This window comes from Gracilinanus agilis, chromosome 4 (assembly GCF_016433145.1).
Source record: "Gracilinanus agilis isolate LMUSP501 chromosome 4, AgileGrace, whole genome shotgun sequence".
NCBI classification, from domain to species: Eukaryota; Metazoa; Chordata; class Mammalia; order Didelphimorphia; family Didelphidae; genus Gracilinanus; species Gracilinanus agilis.
In genome coordinates this window covers 234,439,223-234,460,201 of record NC_058133.1, presented here as the reverse complement: position 1 = coordinate 234,460,201, position 20,979 = coordinate 234,439,223, and the positions used below count along the sequence as shown (strand labels likewise).

The 20,979-nt window shown below is 38.2% G+C and overlaps 1 protein-coding gene across 1 annotated transcript in view; it reads left to right on the top strand.

Annotated features, from left to right (window-relative positions):
- Positions 1-16,433, top strand: part of BIRC5 (baculoviral IAP repeat containing 5) — a 16,886-nt gene extending 453 nt beyond the window's left edge. The window contains exons 2-4 of the mRNA XM_044674438.1: positions 5,533-5,642; positions 12,630-12,747; positions 16,062-16,433. Coding sequence (XP_044530373.1) covers positions 5,533-5,642; positions 12,630-12,747; positions 16,062-16,151 — 318 coding nt within the window. The 3' untranslated portion in view covers positions 16,152-16,433. The remainder of the gene's footprint in view (positions 1-5,532; positions 5,643-12,629; positions 12,748-16,061) is intronic.
- Positions 16,434-20,979: the final 4,546 nt, after the last annotated feature.

The following is a 20,979-nucleotide window of genomic DNA, read 5'->3' as shown; positions in this document are numbered from 1 at the left end:
GCCCCGCCCCCCCCCCCTTTCTTTTCCCCAAAACATCACAACTCCATCCAGGATCCCTCCTCAGGTCCCAGTAACTACTATGACACCCATTTCTCCCACTTATAGAGGGTTAAAGAGTAATTTTTTTGCTCACTGCCAGGTAATGTGTACTCTGCAATATCACAACTAGGGCTATTACCCCAAGAAAGCAAAGAAAGAGGAAAAGGATCCACGTGTACAAAAATATGTATAGCAACTCTTTGTGGTGGCAAAAAATTGGAAACTTGAGGGAATGCCCATCAGTTGGGGAAAGGCTGAACAAATTATAGTATATAAAACACAATGGAATACTATTGTGGTATAAGAAATGACAAAAAGGATGGTTTCAGAAAAACTGGGGAGGAGTTGACTGAACTGTTTTTGGGTGAGGAAACAAGCTGACCAAAGCTGGAAGTCTCTGTTTTAGAGCTGAAAAGCACCTCAAATCATCTAGTCCAGCACTTATTTTGAGGCCAGTAACCTCTAAGGAGGGCATCCATGATCATGTTGTTAGTAAGTAGTAGATTTGGGTTTCTATCCAAGTCCAGTATTCTGCATCATGCCATGCTGCTTCCCTCGGATGAGAAGCATCTTATTTCCTATTAATAGCCTCATCTGCAAAAACACATATAAATCTTCCCGTAGAGGTCCTTTACTGGCCAGTGTGGCTCCTAATCTTGAAAGGCATCTATCATATCTTTCCTAGTAATAGTTAATTCAGTCATAAAGGCTTTCTGTTTTAAGAGGTTTGGGGAATTTTTAATCATTTTAGGGATTATTGAGATTTTTAATTGGAAGCGACCTTTGATGTCATCTAGTTTAACCCATTCTTTTTGTAAAGAAAAAAGGATGATCAGATTCCCCTTGATTATATTTATTACATTAACAACAATACTATGCGTCACTTCCCTAAGTTTCACAAAACTGTTCTGTTTCTTTTTTCCCCCAATCTTTACCTTTTATTTATCTTAGAATAAATACTGTATATTGATTCTAGGTCAGAAGAGTTGGAAGTATCTTAGATCATAATTGAACCCAAGACCTCCCATTTCTAGGCCTGATTCTCAGTCAGTTGAGTCACTTAGCTGGTCCCCTGTTTCAGTCTTTGTGTAAAAAAAATTTTTTTTCTGAATAGAATTTATCCATAAGTGTCCCAACCCTTCCCCCATCACAGAAGGCATCATTTGGGAAACAGACATATTCATACAAATTACATTCTTTATGTTTCTACCTTTTACTCTCTGGTGGTAACTAACAATCACAATTCTTCAGGTATTAGATCTGTAGTTGTATGTGACATTCTCTTGCTTTTATTCTTTTTGCTGTTCATTATCCCATGCATTTATTTGCAAAAATTTTTTAAATTAACCTGTTTATTGTTTTTTATGGTCTTTCATCACAATCATACACCACAGTGTGTTAAGCCATTCTCTCTAGTTGATGGGCATCCTTTCAATTTCCAGCTCTTTGCCATCACAGTGTGAACTGCTATAAATATTTTGGAAAATATAGGTTCTTTTCCTTTTCCCCTATCTTCTTGGGAAACAGACCCAGCAATTAGTATTTAAAATTGCCCTCCAAAATGGTTGGATCAATTCACAGCTCCACTGGTGTATTAGTGTCCCCATTTTTCCACATCTTTTCCAACATTTGTCATTTTGACCTTTTGTCATTTTAACCCCGTTGATGGGTGTGAAATGATAGCAGAATTGTTTTGGTTTGCATTTCTCTAATTACTAGTGATTTATATTTTTCATATTCCTTTGATTTCATCATCTGAAAATTGTTCCTATCTTTTGCCCATTTATCAGTTGGATATAAATTTGGCAAAGTTCTCTATATATTTTAGGCATGAGATTAAGATTATTAGAGAAACCTCCACCTAAGAAATATATTACAAGGGGCAGCTGGGTAGCTCAGTGGATTGAGAGTCAGGCCTAGAGATGGGAGGTCCTAGGTTCAAACCTGACCTCAGACACTTCCTAGCTGTGTGACCCTGGGCAAGTCACTTGACCCCTATTGCCCACCCTTACGACTCTTCTACCTAGGAGCCAATACATAGAAGTTAAGGGTTTAAAAAAATATATATATATATGTATATATGTATGTATATATTTATTTATTTATTTATTTGTTTATTTATATTTATATTACAGATACAATATAGACAAAACCCCACAGAAAACTGAGAAGAAATCCAGAACTTAAGTTCTTAAGTTTCTATGAGAAGCTTTTTCACACCAAAAATTTATCACCATTAAAACCTTAAGCTATGGCATTTCATGCCATGAAGAAACTTTCTCTTTTTTAATTGATTCAAAGCAGTTACCCTGAATTTAAGATTAAGCCCTTGGCCCCAATACTCCAGCTCAGCTTCTCAAACTGGACTCCATTTTGGCCAAAATTTTTTTTTTAAACCCTTGTACTTAGGTGTATTGTCTCATAGGTGGAAGAGTGGTAAGGGTGGGCAATGGGGGTCAAGTGACTTGCCCAGGGTCACACAGCTGGGAAGTGGCTGAGGCTGGGTTTGAACCTAGGACCTCCCGTCTCTAGGCCCGACTCTCACTCCACTGAGCTACCCAGCTGCCCCATTGGCCAAAATTTTTAAAGATGCTCAGGGTCTGAGTTAGGCAACTTTTGCGAACCATGAACACATTTGTATTCCAAAAATCCCCCAGGTACCTGGTCCATATTTTGAAAACACATATTCTGCAGTGGCCCTGCTGAGGATAGGTGGGGGAGGGAGGGTTGGCCCTGGCTGGCACCACAGAATTGCAGTTGCCCATGTTCTGTAGTGGTCCTCACTAAGGGGATCCTCGGTCAGCACCGAAGAATATGGTTTCCCATCTTACCTCCTGTTTAAAGGGTAGGTTACTTTCCCAAAATACATGAGAGTTTAGAGTTACCAAGTTTATCTGCTTTTTGATCCAGCCCCCACTGCTGGGTTTAAGCCCCAAAGAGATCATAAGGAAAAAGACTTGTACAAAAATATTTATAGTCTCACTCTTTGCAGAGACAAAAAATTGGAAAATGAGGGGATGCCCTTTGATTGGGGAATGGCTGAACAAATTGTGGTATCTGTTGGTGATAGAATACTATTGGGTTATAAGGAATAATGAACTGGAAACATGTGAACTGGAACAACCTCCAGGAATTGATGCAGAGTAAAAGGAGCAGAACCAGGAGAACCTTATACACAGAGACTGACATACTGTGGCACAATTGAATGTAATGGACTCCTGTACTAGCAGCAATACAAGGATCCAGAGCAATGCTGAGGGACTTATGAGAAAGAAAACTAGCCACATCCAGAGAAAGAACTGTGGGAGCAGAAACACAGAAGAAAAACAACTGCTTGATCTCATGGGTCAATGGGGATATGATTGGGGATGTAGACTCTTAAGTGGTCACCCTAATGCAAATACGAATAATATGGAAATAGGTCTTGATCAATGACACTTGTAAAACCCAGTGGAATTGCTTGTTGGCTATGGGAGGGGGGTGGGAGGAGGGAGGGAAAGAACATGAATCCTGTAACCATGGAAAAATAAATTTTCAAATAAAAAAGTTACCAAGTCTTTCAAGGTTAATTATTTTTATAATGTTGCTGTTACTGCATAGATTGTTCTGTCAATTCTACTCTCTTCACTTTGTATCAGTTCAGAGTTCTTTCTAAGTTTTTCTGAAGCAATATCTTGTTATTTCTTATAGCACAATAATATTCCAACCCATAACTTGTTTATCTCAATTGATGGATATCCCCTCATTTTCCAGTTCTTTTCCACCACAAAAAGAGTTACTATAAATATTTTTTTCATGCGTGTGATCATATCCTCTTTCTTTGACTGATGGAAATACAGCTCTTTCTGTGATATTGCTAGGTCAGAGGGTATGCACAGTTTAATAGTTTTTGGGCATCGTTCCAAATTCCTTTCCCAAAAAGCTGGATTAGTTCACAGCTATACCAACAATATATTAGGTACCTGTTTTCCCACATCACCACCAGTGTTTGTAATTTCCCTTTTTTATCATCTTAGCGAGCCTGATGGGTGTGAAGTGATACCTCAGAGTTGTTTTTCCTTGTATCACTAGATTTAGAGCAGTGATAGGCAAACTTTTTAAAGAGGGGGTCAAAGGAAAGGAATCTGTCAGTCTGTTTCTAAGGCAACTCTTTTGAAGTTTCATTGTATTGTATCCTACTCATTTTATTTGTCAGATTAGGAATAATGTTGCAGGGCCAGATAGAATATTTCAGGGCACCGCATCTGGCCCGAGGCCTGTAGTTTGCCCATCACTGATTTAGAGTATTTTTTCATGTTGTCGTTGTTAGCTTTGATATTTTCCTCTGCACGCTACCGATTTATATCCTTTGATCATTTATCAATTGAGGAATGACTCTTTTAAATTTTTGACTTATTTCTCTATGTAGTTTATAAATGAGACCTTCATCAAATAAATTTTTCATAATCTTCCCCCCCCACCCCCCAGTTTCTGGACTTCTAATTTTAGCTGCATTGGTTTATCGTTTGTGCAAAAACTCTTTAATCTTATTTAATCCAAATGAACCATTTTCCCTCTTGTGAATCTTTCCATTTCTTCTTCAGTCATGAAATCTCCCCTAATCAATAGACCTGACAGGAATTTCTTCCCTGCTCCACTATTTCTTCAACTTGTCTTGGTAATCAGTATGAAATGTACTTTCTTGCCCCAAAAGCTGGGATCTTTGGAGATGGCAAACACCTGGTTACTGTGTTCATTTGCTTCTATATATTATGTATCTAATCTGTTCCAGTGATCAACCTCTCTATTTCTTACTCAATTCTCAATTGTTTTGATGATTATAGGCTTGTATTATATTATACATAGTTTGAAATCTGGCACTACTAGGCTCTCTTCCCATTTTTTTTAATTGCTTCCCTTAATACTCTTAATTTTTTGTTCCTCCAGATGAATTTTGTTATATTTTTAAATCCATGAGATAATATTTTTAAAGCTTCTGGCATATAATAGATTCTATATAAATGTTAGCTATCTTTTTTATTATTATTAGTATTAGAAAAGAATGCTAAAACATTAAATGGGGTTTTACCCTGAGGTTAAGCTAAAAAGAGGCTGAGTAAAGAGTAGAAACTGACTCATAACTCTTAGTCTAGTTTTCTTCCCTTTATACTGGAATGCTGCTTTCCAGTCTTTCGATTCTTGATACCTTTACACCCGACCCAGAAAGGGTAATATACTTTCCCATTCTGCATACTCATAAATCCCTACAAAGAGCTTGATTAGTTTTGGAGCAATTCCAAGAATCAGGAATTCTTTCCTTTCTTATCCTTTTTAGAGTTGGTAAGGCATAACCCCTCAGCCCTCCAGAAATAGGATACTTTGTAATCTAGTTTATCACTGTACCCAAAACTGGAAAGGAAACTAGTACTCTACTTACTTGATCTGCTTTTTAGGATATTATGTATGTTGTTTCTCTTTGCTTTCTCAATCATCTTAACCTAATTTCTCTTGCAGATGGCTGAAGCTGGGTTCATCCATTGCCCAAGTGAGAACGAGCCTGATTTAGCCCAGTGCTTCTTCTGTTTCAAGGAACTAGAGGGCTGGGAACCAGAAGATGATCCTATGTAAGTCCTTTTCAGGCTGATTTAGCCTTGGTCTGCATCAGAATTATACTTCTTACTCTTACATGTAAACTTACATGCAAACTCTTGTTTTAAAATCTTATTTTTATTTTTATAATTATTTTTTAAGTTTTGAATATTTTCCCTCTCCCCAAAACCCCCCACTCCTTGTAGCAGATACATAATTCCAACATGTATCGTTGATTAAGACCTAATTCCATATTATTGATAGTTGGACTAGAGTTATCGTTTAACATTTACATCCTCAATAATATCCCCATCAGCCCAGTGTGTTCAAGCAGTTGTTTTTCTTCTGTGTTTCTACTCCCACAATTCTTCCTCTGAATGTGGCTAGTTTTCTTAAGTCCCTCAGCATTGCTCTGGATTCTTGCATTGCTGCTAGTAGAGAAGTCCGTTATGTTCGATTGTTCCACAGTGTATCAGTCTCTGTGTACAATGTTCTCCTAGTTCTGCTCCTTTCACTCTGCATCAGTTCCTGGAGGTCATTCCAGTTCATTATTCCTTTGAGCACAATAGTATTCTACCACCAACAGATACCACAATTTGTTCAGCCATTCCCCAATCGAAGGGCATTCCCTCATTTTCCAAATTTTTGCCACCATAAAGAGGCTACAAATATTTTTGGACAAGTCTTTTTCCTTATCTCTTTGGGGTATAAACCAAGCAGTGGTATGGCTTGATCAAAAGGCAGATAGTCTTTTAAGGCTCTTTGAGCATAGTTCCAAATTGCCATCCAGAATGGTTGGATCAATTCACAACTCCACCAGCAATGCATTAATGTCCCAATTTTGCCACATCCCCTCCAACATTCACCACTTTCCTTTGCAAAATCTTATTTTTATTTTGCAAGATTCAAACTACATTAGCTAACTACCACTATAGCTTTATTTGTGAAATGTAAAACTTTCATGAGAAAACAGTATCCTGTTTGATCCTGTCTACTTTAGGTTCTTCTTAACCAATTAATATTTCAATCTATGATATTAAATATAAAGAAGCTTGATGGTATGTGTTTTATTTATTACTATTCAATCATAATGATATTGTATTAAAAATTATTGAAGAAACAGGATGTAGTAAGCCTAGAGAAGATTTGAGGGGGAGTATGATAGCAGTTTTTAAATATATAAAAGATTGTCATGTGGAAGTTCGAACATTGTGAAATGCCTACTATGTGCCAGATACTGTGCTAGGGGGTGGGGTTACAAAGAAAAAAAGGAAGCAATCCTGTCCTTCCAGAGTTTATATTCTGTAGAGGGAAACAGCATATAGATATGCAAGCATATATATTTTTAAATATGTAGTTGTTTGAGGGGGATACATTGGAAACTGGAGGATTAGGAAAGGCTCAAGTAGCAGGTGGTGTTCAAATTGAGTTTAGAAGGAAACTAAGGATTGTAAAAGGTGGACTGAGAGTAGAGTATGTTCTTGGACAAAAGCATAGAGATGAGAGATGGAATGTGTGTGTGAGAAACAGCAAGGCTAATTTGGACTGCAGACTATGTGCAGTTGAGAAGTGTGAAATAAAGCTTAAAAGATAGTTTGGAGTCAGGTTGTGAAGAACTTTAAGTACCAACAGAAAAGTTTTTATTTTATTCTATAGGTAATAGAAAACTCCTGGAATTTCTTGAATGAGGAAGTAGTGTGATCAGATTTGTATTTCAGCAATGCCACTTAATTAGCTGTGTGAAGAATGGATTATGGAGGGAAGAGACTTGAGGCAGGGTCCCCAGTTAGAATGTTATTGCTGTAGTCCAGATCAAGTTGAATCAACAAGCATTTAAGAGCCTGCTGTATGAACAGGTGTAAATTTTGAGGATGTGAAGAAAAGGCAAAATGGTCCCTGTAGTCAACTGTATGATACAATTGATAGAGAGCTGAGCCTAAAGTCAGGAAGACTTGAGTTCAGATTTAGCCTCAGACACATATTAGCTATGTGACCTTGAGCAAGTAAGTCTATCTGCCTCACTTTTCTCAACTTAAAATAAGGATAACATAATGTAAATGAGGATGATGACAGCACCTACCCCTGAGGGTTGTTTGAGGATGAAATATTTGTAAAGTCCATACCACAGTGGTTTACTATATAGTAAATACTGTACAAATGCTTATTCCCTTCATTCCTCTTTCCTTTAAGAAGATTAATTTGATAACTGAGTGAAGGATGGATTTTAGAGGAAAGAGACTTTGAAGCAGGAACCAAGAGGCTCTACAATTAGACCAAATGTGAGATATGATGTGGGGCTTTATCAAGGTGGTGGGAGATATATTCAAGAAATGTTAAAAAGGTAATAAGAGGACTTAGCAACAGACTAGTTTATGGGGAATAAGAGAGTAAGAAGTGAAGGATGACACCTAGGTTGTAAGCCTGGGTGAGTGGGAGAATTGTGATACCCTCAAAAGTAATAGGGAAGGGGGCAGCTGGGTAGCTCAGTGGATTGAGAGCCATGCCTAGAGACGGGAGGTCCTAGGTTCAAACCCGGCCTCAGCCACTTCCCAGCTGTGTGACCCTGGGCAAGTCACTTGACCCCCATTGCCTACCCTTACCACTCTTCCACCTATGAGACAATACACCGAAGTACAAGGGTTAAAAAAAAAAAAAAAAAAAAAAAAGTAATAGGGAAGTTAGAAGAGAGGAGGTTTGAGGGAAAGAAAATGTGATGTCCCAGTAGGTAATTGAGGATTGAATTCTAGAGGTTAGGAGAGAGATGAAGGCTAGATAAGTCGATTTGGAAATTGGGTGGGGTGGGGGGTGGAATAGGAACTGAGGTCATTTACAACAATGTGGAAATCCAATAACCACCTTAATTGTGGAAAATTCCTAACCACTGTTGAAGGAGAAATATAATATGAAAAATGATGCAAAGACCTAGTAAAGCTGATGATCTCATCCATTAATTATAACTATTTGTTGTCCTTAAAATATAGATGCCTGTAGCTTTCTCTTAATGTTTACCTCAACCCGGCTTTCTTAAATCAGATGGATTTTAAATAAAATAAAGCATTTAGTCAATTCTTTTTCTTGTCCTTGAACAGGAAATATTTTGTTATCCTGAAAACAAATCCTGCCAGTTGTATTTCAAATATATTCCCCCTTTCTCCCTTGAATTACTTCTTCTATTCTTCCTCTTGTGAAATGCTTTACTTATTTTATCCCAAGTGATCTTAGAATGCTGCCGATTGTTTATATACTTTATTTTTTTGTCAATAATATAATATTTTATTTTTTTAGAAACATTTTTCATGGTTACTTGATTTTTGTTTTTACTTTCCTCTTCACTCCCCCCCCCCATATCCAATGTGCATTTCCACTGGTTTTAACATGTGTGATCAATCAAGACTTTATTTACATATTATTGATAGTTACATTGGTGTGGTCTACATCCCCAACCATGCCCACATCAACCCATGTGTTCAAGCAGTTGTTTTTCTTCTGTTTCCACTCCTGCAGTTCTTCCTCTAAATATGGGTAGTGTTCTTTTCCATAAATCCCTCAGAATTGTCAATACAGAAGTCCATTACATTTGATTTTACCACAGTGTATCAAGTCTCTGTATACAATGTTCTTCTGGCTCTGTTCCTTTCACTCTGCATCAATTCCTGGAGGTCTTTCCAGTTCACATGGAATTCCTCCAGTTTATTATTCCTTTGAGCACAATGGTATTCCATCACCAGCAGATACCACAATTTGTTTAGCCATTCCCTAATTGAAGGGCATCCCCTCGTTTTCCAGTTTTTTGCCACCATAAAAAGCACAGCTATAAATATTTTCATACAAGTCTGTTTATCTATGATCTCTTTAGGGTACAAACCCAAAATGGTATGGATGGATCAAAAAAGGGCAGGCAATCTTTTATAGCCCCTTGAGCATAGTTCCAAATTGCCATCCAGAATGGTTGGATCAGGTCACAATTCCACCAGCAATGCATTAATGTCCCAATTTGGCCACATCCCCTCCAACATTCATCACTCTCCCCTTCTTTCATTTTAGCCAATCTGCTAGGTGTGAGGTGATACCTCAGAGTTGTTTTGATTTGCATTTCTCTAATTTTTAGAGATTTAGAACACTTTCTCATGTGCTTATTGATACTTTTGATTTCTTTATCTGAAAATTGCCTATTCATGTCCCTTGCCCATTTTTCAATTGGGGAATGGCTTGATTTTTTTATACAATTAATTTAGCTCCTTGTACATTTGAGTAATTAGACCTCTGTCAGTTTTTTGTTATAAAGATTTTTTTCCCATTTTGTTTCCCTTCTGATTTTGGTTGCATTGTTTTTGTTTGTACAAAAACTTTTTAATTTAATATAATCAAAATTATTTATTTTACATTTTGTAATTTTTTTCTAACTCTTGCTTGGTTTTTAAATCTTCCCTTTCCCATAGATCCGAGAGGTATACTATTCTATGTTCACCTAATTTTCTTATAGTTTCCTTATTTATATTCAAGTCATTCATCCATTCTGAATTTATCTTGGTGTAGGATGTGAGATGATGATCTAAACCTAATCTCTCCCATATTGTTTTCCAATTTTCCTAACAGTTTTTGTCAAATAGTGGATTCATGTCCCAAAAGTTGGGCTCTTTGGGTTTATCATACACTGTCTTGCTGATGTCACTTACCCCAAGTCTATTCCACTGATCCTCCCTTCTGTCTCTTAGCCAGTACCATATCGTTTGTTTTTTTTTTTTGTTTGTTTTTTTATTTTAAACCCTTAACTTCTGTGTATTGACTCATAGGTGGAAGAGTGTGTAAGGGAAGGCAATAGGGGTCAAGTGACTTGCCCAGGGTCACACAGCTGGGAAGTGTCTGAGGCCGGATTTGAACCTAGGACCTCCCATCTCTAGGCCTGGCTCTCAATCCACTGAGCTACCCAGCTGCCCCCTACCATATCGTTTTGATGACCGCTGCTTTATAATATAGTTTAATATCTGGTACTGTTAGACCACCTTCCTTCATGGTTTTTTTCATTATTTCCCTTGATATTCTTGATCTTTTGTTCTTCCAAATGAACTTTGTTATAGTTTTTTCTAATTCAGTAAAAAAGTTTTTTGGTATTTTGATAGGTATGGCACTAAATAGGTAAATTATGTTTATATACTTTAAATGGGCCTGAAAAGTTATAAATAAAAACCAAATATGATCTTGCCAGCTGAAGCTGCTATCAGCAGTCTGTTAAGCATGCTCATAAATTTCTTTGCTTTCACTTTGACCTATATTTGGTCCACATTCCTCAAGCTCCACCCTTCTACCCGACATATCTCTCCTGAGAAGTCCCATTTCTCTTTAGTCAGGTTCACCTCTTAGCTGTTTGACTGTCATTCTCGGTTATTTTTGCTGGTTGTTTCCCTTCTTGCCCTTGCTTGTGTTGAGGAGTGGTGGTAGAGTAGTGTTGGGACGATATCCCTCTCCTTTCATTCTAAATATGCTTCCTTGGTGATCTCTATTTATTTTTATCATGGCATCAATTATCATCCTTATGCATTTAACTTCCAAATACTTATCCCTAGCATTAATCTCTTCCTTGAACTATCCAGTGCTGTATTTTTATCTGCTAGACCTTTCTACCTTCAGGTTCTGTCCGGGTCCAGCCGGACACAACCGAGGGGTCCGGGGAAACGGCAACCTAAGAACCCATAGGGAAAGAAGAGGGGAGACCTCGCGTGCAAGATACAGAGTCGTTTGGATGGAAGCAAGGCTCGTTTATTGCAGATCTATGACAAGAATATATAGGCTGAGGGCAGAAGGGGGTCGGCAGATACTAAGGGGAAAGGAACTCGGAAAGGGAGCATAGAAAATCTCTGGTGGTGTCTTACTGTCTCCAAGCATGGCTGGGCCTATGATCAATATCTTATCTTAGAAGAGTGAATGATATCTATTCTTAGAAGAGTGACTATCTTATCTTAAAGTCTTGGTCCCTAACAAGGTTCCATCTCTAGCTCTGTAAGCCTCAAACTGAACTAATTGTTTTCTCTCTAAAACCTTCCCTTTTCCCAATTTGCCAGTCTTCACAATGACCAGGGGTTTTAATTTTTGTAGTTATTTTTAATTTTTTCCAAATGACTCCCATTCACGTTCTATTTATTTTTAACTCTATAGTGTTCATCTATTTCTACTTTCAACACCTTGGTTGACCTCTTTACCTCTTCCCTTGAGTATACCAAAAGCTTTACTGAGATCCTTGCCCTCCAATCTTTCTCTTCTCTTACTTGCTTTTTCCTTTCCATACTTGCAAAAGTAATCATCTACACAGCCTTGTCTTTGTCACTGACCTGCTCATAAGGCTCATTTATAAGGTAGACACAAATTTTTCAGTTTGTTTTTTAAAGATATTCATAATGTCTTTAACCTAGGTTTCCAACTTTAATTTGCTCTAGTTCCCTTCTTACCCTTTATTCTTTATTCCACCCATGTCTGGACTTCTTTCTATTCTTTAATCATAGTTTGACCCCTTTTGTTTAATGTTTATTTGTACAGGCTGTCCCGCATTTCTGTAATGCCCTCTTTCCACATCTTTGCCTGTTGAAATCCTCCTTTTAAGACAGATACTTCTATGAAGCAATCTGATTTCTTCTACTCCTTCATTAGAAAGTAATCTCTCCCTCAAATTTCTTATAGCGTTTTGTCTAAATATTTACTTTGCCTTTATTTCATTCTGCCCAGTTTCCTTATTTGTTTATTTATTTTCTCTCCTAGCCCCATTAATTTTTACATACCTCAGGGCAAAAGTTTTTATTTCTTTGCATATTTCTATCTCCACATTTGGATATTGTTAAGTGCTTACTGTTTATTACATTCGAATATAAATCAGTGTTTGCTACCAAATGTATGTTTTTGGTGAACTTGAGAAACAGGTTATATAGAATAAGGTATTAGTAGTAGACTGTAGAATTTTGACAGGCTAAACATTACTTTCATTTTATATCTGGGTTGCCTTCTCTTAATGTTATTCTGTATTCATTTTCTAGGTTGGAACATAAAAAGCACTCATCTAGTTGTGCCTTCATCAGCATTAAGAAGAAGATTGAAGATTTAACACTCAATGAATTCCTGAAACTGGACAAAGAAAGAGCTAAAAACAAGATTGTACGTATAATTCAAAAATAGAATAAAATATGAACCCTATTTAGCTTTTTAGGTCCAATTCTACTATACTGTTATATTTTTTTGAAATTATTTTTTTTATTTTGGATATTTTCTCCTAGTTACATATTTCATGTTCTTTCCCTCTGCCCCAATCTCCCCTACCCCCCCCCTTAGCTGACGCATAATTCCACTGGGTTTTACTTGCATCACTGATCAAGACCTAATTCCATATTATTGATAGTTGGACTAGAGTTATCATTTAGTGTCTACATCCCCAATAATATCCCCAACAGCCCATGTGGTTAAGCAGTTTTTCTTCTGTGTTTTTCCTCCCACAGTTCTTCCTCTGAATGTGGCTAGTTTTCTTTCTTATAAGCCCCCCTCAGCCTTGCTCTGGATCCTTGCATTACTGCTAGTAGAAAAATCCATTATGTTCGATTGTACCACAGTGTATCAGTCTCTGTGTACAATGTTCTCCTGGATCTGCTCCTTTCACTCTGCATCAATTCCTGGAGGTCATTCCCATACTGTTATTTTTAAACAAACAAATTTCCTATAGTAATTTAGTGAATACCTACTCTGTGCCTTGAGAATGTAGAGGTTTAAGATCTTATTCCCTGTCCTTAAAGAGCTTCAATCTTACATATTTTTAAAACTTAGAAAGACACCCAGTTATCTGATAGAGAGGCAGTTACCAGTTATAAATCCTTTTCTCAAGCTATCTGAACATAAAGCATACATTAAAAAGAACTTCTATGTTGTGAGAAGTATTTGAACCATTGTAGTAAAAAAGAACAGTGGACTGTGAGTCAAGATCTGATTTCTTAATCCAGACATTACCACTAAATAATGTGACCATGAGTAAACTGAAGAAGCAGCTTCTCAGAGAGGTTCTTTAAGAGAGCATATATTGCACTAGATGATCTACAAGAGGCTAATATTAGCTCCAAAATTCCATGATTCTCTAATTTTAATTCATTTATTTTGTATCATCTGTTTGGGACTTCAGCCCCTCTCCCCCTCTGGTAAATGCCAAAAATACATGCTGCTTTCAGTAATTGCTTTGCTAGAAGGAGAATAGAAAATTGAGGAAATTATTTAGAAGAAAAGAGACTACTTGTTCTAGTTCTTAAAGGAAATAGAGTATTTTGGATTGCTGAAGATGATGGGGAATGCATTCTGAATGGGAGAAATTCATTATGTGCAGTGGCTGGGAGGAAGTAATGAAATTGAATTCCAGGAACAGTGAAGACATTGGTAACTGAGGTCAAGTTGTAAAGATAAGGTTGTAAAGATAAGACATATAGAATGGAGGCCCTTAAAAAACAGAGTAAATGATTGTATTAAAATTATAAACATAGTATCATTGTATTGTTGTGACATAAAGAATACCACAGTTTGTGAGAAGTCACAATTGGGAGTTTTGAGGCAATGGAAAGAGATATGGTTGATGTAAATAGGCAACAACATGTTAGTGATCCATCTTATTCAAAAAATGACCTAAAGATATCAGAACTATCTGGAAAAGGAAGTAAACCATTCATGTATGAAGACTATGAGTAACAGATGGATTGCCTATATACTGCATTGGTAACCATTTATTATTATTATCATAATTTTTTAAACCCTTCTGTCTGTCCAGTCTATCTGAGCCTAGATTTGAACCTGGGATCTCCCCTCTTTACTCCTCACTTTCCATCCACTGAGCCACTTAGCCGTCCTACAGTATCCATGTATTATTATGAGACCTAGATAGATGCTCAGCATATTTTGGGTAGAATCTCTATGGAGAATTTATGGGAAGACTGCAGTTAAGAATGATGAAAGGAGCTAGATGAGTTGTATTCTGCACCCTTGGGAGGAATATTCATATTGATAATTTCACAGATCCATTCAGTTATTGATGTTAAAGTAAATTAATCCCCTAAATCCTAAGTACATGAATAGTCTCTTTTCAATATAATAAAGATTTCAATTTCTTGAGCTGACCACTTGTGATACTTGAATATTTTTATTGCCCTAGGCTAAGTGAATATGTAAAGACATTTTTTAAAGTACTACATATATTTCAGTTTTATTCCCCTAAAGGGAGCCTGCTTCCTCTTCTTCCCCACCCCAGTTGGCTTCTGGAAATTTTTTTATTCCTGAAAAAAGAGGGAGACTATAAAGGATAATTCTATATTTGTTACAGAGTTAAAGGGAAGTGATAAATGTAGGATAGATCTGGGTGATTGCAGATTAGTACCATTTAGAGAAATGGAAAATTGGGAAAAATGATAGTACTCACAAGAGTGGACAGGTAGGGTTGGGAAACATCCAGTTGTCTGTGATTTTCTTTGCCTTGGCTATGTATTCCTTTGCAAAGCAAAGACAGAAGAGTAGTGAAGAAGGAAGATTTAGAGATGAACTAGGATGATGTAATGAGTAAAGAGGAGGAGGAGTCTTAAGTAGTTGGTGATGGTGGGCATAGTGTTAGATATTTTAGAGGTAAAGAATTCAGGCAGGGGGCAGCTAAGTAGCTCAGTGGATTGAGAACCAGGCCTAGAGGCAATCAGTCCCTCTGGGGCTGCCTAAGCCACGCCTCTTTAACGGTGAGGACAGAGACTTGTAGGCACATAGAAGATTAGTCCATGTTGGTCAGCACATGGAACTACTGCTCCTCAAAGGCTACCTTGCTGAGAAATTGGTTCTCCGGTTTTGTCCCACCCACTCATCTCTGCTGCCAGGGCTGCCACAATCTGAGGTCCTGTATTCAAATTTGGCCTCAGATACTTCCTTGTTGTACAACCTTAGGCAAGTCACTTAACCTCCATTACCTATCCCTTATCAATCTTCTGACGGAGCATCTGTAAACAGTATTGATTCTAAGATGGCAGATAAGGATTTTAAAAAAAGAATTCAGACAGACAATGGTTACTGATTGGGTTTCAGAGTTCTAGAAAAGTAGTGTTAAGGACAGAAGCCTTAGAGCTGGATGGAATAGGTGGTGAGGAACTGGAATGCTCTCCAATTCAAAAAGACTGTTTTAAGAAGATTTTTGCTTTGTAGTTTTCTGCCACCAAAGTTTCCTTGGTAGGCTGGCTTGGTTTTGTTAATGGGAAAAACTCTAGACTTTTCTATTAAAAAAAAAGATGAAATTGACTAATAGACTGAGAATCTGGGTTGAAAAAAAAGGCTTCTCTCCTACCAATCATTGTGTCTATATTTGACTGATTGTCTTCCCCATAGTCATAGAAAATATTTATTATTTAGCTCCTGAGATATGAGTCTTAAGCCTTTTGTACCATTATAATACCTTGCTACTTTGTTTCTAGGAAAAGGAGACCTCCCGGAAAAGAACTGAATTTGAGGAGCATGCAAAGGAAGTACGGCATGACATTGAGCAATTGGCTGCTTTGGAGTGACTCCTGTCTCCTTGATACGTTATCTCACAGCTTAATCATTAATTCTGAGGCATATTCTCCAAATACTAGTGTGGAATTCATTTAATGATACCTTTTAACAGGAGAGAACTTTGGGAATTTGACATTAGACTTCATCAGCTGTTTTTTGCTTGAAGATGGTGCCAGACGACAACTTGATTCCCATCTTATTCTGCTTATGTTTATGGTGTTGGTGACTTCTTTCTTTTTGGAGCTATTTTTAAATTTTTGTATTTTTATATTGCTACCGCCTGGCCTTGCCAGAATGAGACCTGGATGAGAAGTAGAAGGGACTAAGCACTGAATCCATTTTTATATTGCTATTCATGACTGATAAACTGTCTCATAGTTATTACTGTTACCTGTAGTATTTGTTGTCTGGTTTTTCTATCTCTGGATCCTGGAATTTGAGGACTAAAATGGTCTGTATGGGTGAATTTATAATCCCATGGTAAATATATAAGTAGTTAATTAAGGATACAGTATTTTTATACCTTGTATTATAATACTTTGGATTTACACTGTACCATTTTTGCATTGTACACAAAGTAATTTGAATATTCATTTATCACAATGGTCTTTTGAAGGTACTGTTGCCTTTGTTTTATCTTATCAGGAGCATGTATGCTTCCAACACAAGACCTGAATGAAAATATCACGTAACAAAATTTTTCAATGATGACATGTGTTTTAAAAATTAGCAGTCTGGCTATTTGTAGCAATATCCATTTTTGGTGATAATACTAGTAAATATGTTTCAACAATCTCAAATATAGAGAAATATGCTTTAAAAAAAAACAGCCCTCTTCCTTTTAGTATTTGTAATCAGTCTTTTTCAGATAGCTGCAGCATTGTAAAAGGTCTGAAGAGTGTTGGAGAAGATCTCCTGTTTTCAGGCAAAGTAAAACTGCTCTTCCATTTGTTATGCTTATTACAATGGAAAGGTTGAATAACCTCTACAAAATCAAATTCCCATAAGGCCATTCAAAGACCCTTTTCCAGGGTCTTGGCACACTGCTATTCCATTTCCCCCAGAAGAATTCCCAAAGTATATATTACTTTTGTAGGAGTACATCCATGGATGATAGCTGTGATAGGTAGTATAGAGGGAGGCTTCTTTTATGTTATTTTTACCTTTTCAGTAATTATTAAAACTAAGCAGATCAAGTATTTACCAAGCTTTCTAACAGAATATAGAATGTGGTTTCATGGACTTTTTTTTTTCTTTTTTTTTTTCCATGGACTTTTAACATGGATTAGAACAAATTTTTTCTTTTAAGTCACATTTTTAGATTCTCACTCTACCTCAGTACCCCAAAGGTCATAAAATTCATGGCCCTTGGATTCTGGTCACACTCTTTAAGCAGTCCAGAATGATCTAAGTGATGTGAGGGCAAAGACAGGTGATAAGTAGGACCTAGCCCTGTGAAGTGTTTTAAGTGTTCTTTAGACAGATGAACTCATAGTGAGGATGGCAGGTATTGCTATGGCCCTGTCTGACTTCCTTCTTCTACTCACTCAGGTCTAAGTATTAGTTGTGGGACAACTCTGGGAGTGAGAGCGCATCCCTGATATATATAGGGTATTAGGGAAATAGAAGGATGGAGTCAGGGGAACACAAGGGTATCGTATTTTCCCAGAACTCTTTGCTTGGCTGCTCGGAGGAAAGAGTCAGATAGGGAGCCAACCTACCACAGAATTCAGGAGTCTTGCCATCTATAGCTCCCACTCTTGGGCATTTCTCCCTCATTCTGCATTTTAAGATTTAAAAATCCTAGATAAACGAGGGAAGTGAGTGACATTAATTTTCAGAAGTTTGGACATGAACTCTCCTTTCTCTTTCTTATCCTGGGACTCATGGATGCTCAAGGGGTCCATGAATGTGGAATGGAAAAAAACAACCCAAGAATTTCATTTTCATATTATTTATCTGTATTTTGACATTTTCTTCAATTATTTAAAAATATGCTCTAAGAAGGAATCTGTAAGCTTCCCCAGACTATTAAAGAGGTCTGTGATAAAAAAAAAGACCAACTTTTTCACGGAATTCCCTTCACTCCGTGGTCCTTGAACATATGCACTGCTCTAAATTCTCACAAGAGGGCAGCAGGGGCCTGAGTGCCAAGCCAGACAAGAGGATCAGAAGGACAAATGTGAGTGGCTGCTGCCCCCAAGTGCTCCACGTGGGAATCTGTTTTTCTGCCGCCCTCCCCAGGGAATGATGGCTGGACCCAGAATAAGACCTTTTGAATCTCTTCTCCTCTATAATTGGCAGGCTACAGTACCTTGATGTCTTCTTGACAGCATCTGCTTCTGGTGGGCCCAAACATTCCATGCAGGACCCCCCCTCCCCCAAATTGAGCAGAGTATTTAAAAGTCCAACTCAGTCTGACGAGAAGGGCAACTTCCAAATCTGTACCCCTGTGCTTTGGACCAAAAATGTGGAGGGGGATTTCTCCTGGAAAAGGTGCTAGAATGCCCTGGCTTGGCAGCAATATCAGATAGTGGCGTGGGGAAGGGAAGAAGGAGAGAGTGTTGGATTTAAAAATCAGTCTAGCAGTCTACTGAACTATTTCTGGCCTGGACAAGCTACCCCCAGCCCCCAAGGTTTCCCAGCACAGTCTTCCTTATCTCCCCCTATCATAAACCTAAAACTGAAGCTATCTTATCTGATGTCTTGAGGAATGTTTGTCTATGTTTGCCTGCTTTACAATATTTGCCTATTTAATGTATGTTTGCCAAATGCTTCCAGCCCCCTGACCCTGAAACCCCCCTCCCCAGATGCTTCCTGACCACCTGTCCCTGACACTACCTTGATGTACCAACCCCCTTCCCCAAACATTTCTATATAAACTCTTGGCTGAGAATTCCAAGGGGTCGTTCAGGCATGCCTCTCTGCCTAGCGACCCTAGCTATTATTGCTAGTAAAGAATGAGCCTCTTCTTGCATATTGCATTGTCAGTGTGATTCTTCCTCCGGCCATGATAGAACCTGGGTTAAGTATTAAAATTTGGGTACAACAAGAGCATCAGTGAAGCTCCTTTGACAGAAGCAAGTCAAGTCCCTCCCTCTGTGGCTAATGGGATCCAGAGTGGAGAATTCAGGGCTTTAGTTATTCCCAAACTCAAGTCCATCTGTTAGGCACTCAGAGGAGCTGCCTCCCAGCCTCATCTGAGCTGAGATGGGTCAGATCAGAACTGGAAGTGGGTGCAAAAAGACCCCAATCCACAAGCAGAAGTCACCCCAGCCTCCTGATGCCAGTTGAAGCAGGAATAAGAAAAGAAGTTCAAATGTTATCTTTTCCTCAGAGTCTTCCTGGATCCCTTCCCTTGGGAATGATCCTACAGACTCTTCATTTTGAAACTCTAGAGCTCTATCTTGCTGTGTAGTTAACTGTATTTGTGTCTGTTAACTTAGAAAAAACTCGAGACTATTAAATAGTCATAAAACCACTCTTTAATCAAGGGAAAGGGGGAGCAGGGCTACCTGGCCTCTTATGCAGAGCTGCGCCTTGTGCAGAGTCTAAATGAACACTGCTTTGCTCTGCTCCCTGATCCCCCTGGGAGTGGCACCGCGCTAGATGACCACTCCCGGGAACAAAGGAAATTGGGGAACTTATATACCATTTGGGAAGATCCGGGGGCTGGGGAAGATGATTGACATTATACTGACAGGATACAAACAAGCTAGAGAAAGGGATCATAGCTAGAGGCTAGGGTGTAAGGGACAGGGACTGCTTACACAATGGATACTAAAGGATAGTTCCTGCCCAGGTGCGTTTTCCTGGGACTGGGTCTCTGATACAATGGGGAAGACTACCTAGGACAAAAGGGTATTTAGCATTTACCCTAGGGTCCATTATTCAGTCTGCAACTGCTAGCCTGAGATTCCCTTCAGGGTGGATTCTCACGGGAACAGAGAACAAGTACAAGCTTTGGGGGTCTCCAACCTACAAACTATTTCTAAACTTGGGGTTCATACCTCACTAAGCTACAAGTTTGGGAACTCTAGATTCCATGTCGACACACCCCCCTTTTGGTCAAGACTAAACGTCGCTGACCAACAATGGAACTCTTACTAATGGTGGAGAAATCTTAGGGTACAAGTATGGGTGATTGGCATTTGGGGGCGTTCCCCAGTGCCCGGCGCATTGACAATTGTGCCAGAGAAAGGTAGGCAGTCTACCCTTGGCATATTTTTACAAACACAACATTAGCCCACTTACCCCCCAAGTCTAAGTCTTTCAAATCCTGAGGTCCTGATGTAATGCCTTTGGTCTCCTCTCTCCTGGGGACTTCGGTCCTCTCTCCTGCTGACTTCTTCCCTTGTACAAAACACCTTCATTGCTGCAAGGGAAAACTTAGAAGAGATCTATAAACACATTCTTTAACAGACCTTGATCAACTCCCAACATACTTACTATAAAGATTATTCTAACCTTACACTTGACATCCTATATAATTCCATTAGTGTTCATTCTACACCCATTTTAAGATTATTTAAATTACATACCCCATCAAAAATTTCCTTACTTTACCAAAACATTATTTTAAAAAAAAACACTATAAATTATAGAAATATAAAAGCAAAAATAAATCCATCACAGGTTAATCAGGGATTGTAACTTAAAATACTAAATACATGTTTGTAGTTGAGAAGAAGCATGAATCTGATCCAGGCCACTGGAATCTATCTCCAATCTCCACATGGAGATTTTTTCCCCTCTTCTCATGGCAAATTTCTTGCAGGAGTGCTCCTACCTAATAGAAACCTAATAGAATTTCTTACACCCTCCCCTCTTCTGGTTTGC